Source organism: Tupaia chinensis, unplaced genomic scaffold (assembly GCF_000334495.1).
Source record: "Tupaia chinensis unplaced genomic scaffold, TupChi_1.0 Scaffold000037_21, whole genome shotgun sequence".
Lineage (NCBI taxonomy): Eukaryota > Metazoa > Chordata > Mammalia > Scandentia > Tupaiidae > Tupaia > Tupaia belangeri.
In genome coordinates, this window is record NW_006159480.1 from 508,166 (window position 1) to 510,076 (window position 1,911).

At 49.7% G+C, this 1,911-nt stretch overlaps 1 protein-coding gene across 1 annotated transcript in view; it reads left to right on the plus strand.

The window, feature by feature from the left end:
- The first annotated feature begins 1,813 nt into the window (after positions 1-1,813).
- Positions 1,814-1,911, plus strand: part of EMC7 (ER membrane protein complex subunit 7) — a 28,171-nt gene continuing 28,073 nt past the window's right edge. The window contains 1 exon segment of the mRNA XM_006140551.2: positions 1,814-1,882. Within this exon segment, the coding sequence (XP_006140613.1) occupies positions 1,881-1,882 (2 nt within the window). The 5' untranslated portion in view covers positions 1,814-1,880.

Here is a 1,911-nt window from a genome sequence, read left to right on the forward strand (position 1 = left end):
TGATTTTTTTTTTTTTTAGGGTTTTGCTATAGGGCACATGTTCTCACCAGAGAGAGAGAGTGACAGGGAAAGTGAGAAATCACCCCCCCAGGAGAGATGGCCACATCACTTTCCCTTCTTCTCCATTCTCCTGCTGGGATTTTGGGCACATGTGCAAGTGCCTTGTGTGAACGAACCAAGGTGGACCACGTGGGAGTCCAGTGCCTTAACCACCATGCTACCTCCTAACCTCTTGAACTGATTTTTAAGGAAATGTATTTCTTCCATGAGTGAGAGAGTCATAGAAATAGACACAGCACAAAATCTCTTCAGAGGGTCTTGAGACCACAATCCACCCTCTTCAGTTAACCCTGGATGGGTGCCAAGCATAGTCAAGGAGGTCTCTGGCTGCAAACTGGAAACCTTCCATGTGGGTCAGCCTTGCAGAGCTGCTTGGATTTTACTCTATGTTATAGAGTATTACCGTTGTTACAATGTCTGTCCCCTTGAATTTATTGTTGTATTCAGCACTTAGATGTGTTATCTATTCAAAATCTAAACAATTTAAAGTGAATGGGATAAAAACAAACCTATTTTCTGATTACCCAGGTCACTAGTTCCTTCAGAGAAAAGAAAGTCAGTTGGCAGGCAAGAAAGTCCATATTTTTTTTCTTCTGAGCAGCCCTGTTCCTTGCAAAGATCATATGTGAAAAAATGAGCGTCTTCAGAAGACCAGGGAAAGAACCTCAACAAGGAAGTTGCTGTTGCCATGGAAACTAGAGTATAGGGGTGGCCCCAGGAGCAGAATCCTACCTCCTCCACCAGAGATTTAGAGTACTGTACTAGGCTTGCATTTCTTTTTTCAAATCTTGTTACTCTTTTCCTGTAGGCTAAGACTGCACAGGGCAGAAGTACACATGGACCTTAATACTCTCCAATAGGGACATGAGATAATTTTTAAGGCCACAATAAGCTTGGGCAAGTCGCTTTCTTTACTCTTTCTCTTTTTTTTTGGAGAGATTTTTGCTGTAGGGCGCGTGCACTCCCGAGGAAAAGAAAGAAACTACAGTCGATCTCAGGAATTTTGACCCAAGGAACAACACTGGCAGCTCCCAACGCCCCCGCCCCTATTATGTTCACGGTAAAACATTCACAACACTGATACAGTTTTCTAGGTATTTCCCTTTCTTAAGTTCTTTTTATTTTTCCTACGAGTGAGCGAGAAAGACAAAGACAGCGCCCCCCCTCCCCAAGTCCTAAAACAGCAATCCCTTCTGCCCAACAAGCCAGGCTGGATTATGGGCACACACCGCCCACGGACTCGGGAAACAAACCATCACCTTCCCACGTGGGTCAGCCTTCCAGAGAGCCGGTTTTACCGCTGCACCACGATTCGGCTCCTTTCCAGCTATTATCCTTGCAGGCACAGTATCTCCTTTTAACACGCAAAAATAAACGGGGACCTTTTCCTCTCGTAAGTCTTGCAGAGTCTCTAGTGTTTACAGCTGTCTTCTGGGCCTGTTTGTCCCCAAACCAAAGCCTCCTTTGCAGACACTACTTCAGGTCCTCGCCCCCTCAGTCTCAACAGTCTTTACTCCCGCGGAGTCCTTGGCCTCCGTGGTTGCCCCAGCAACACACACTCCACTTTCACTTTGAGGGCGACCTCTGTCCCCGGCCCTTGACACCCGCTCCTCGTACCGCTTCCTAAGCAGGGAGTGGCGAGTTCAGGGCAGAACTTCCGTCTCAGGAGCCGGCTCCTTTCCCTCCGGTTGGCGCCCTCAGCGGCGGCCAAAGATGCAGGCGCGCGGTGATGACGACAACGGGCCGGCGGCGACAGCGACGGCGGCTGGGAGGCGGGAGGGCTTCCGGGGCGGTCGGCCCGGGTGCTGAGTGCTGCTGTCATGGCGGGCGCCCGGGGGGGGCCCTTCTCCG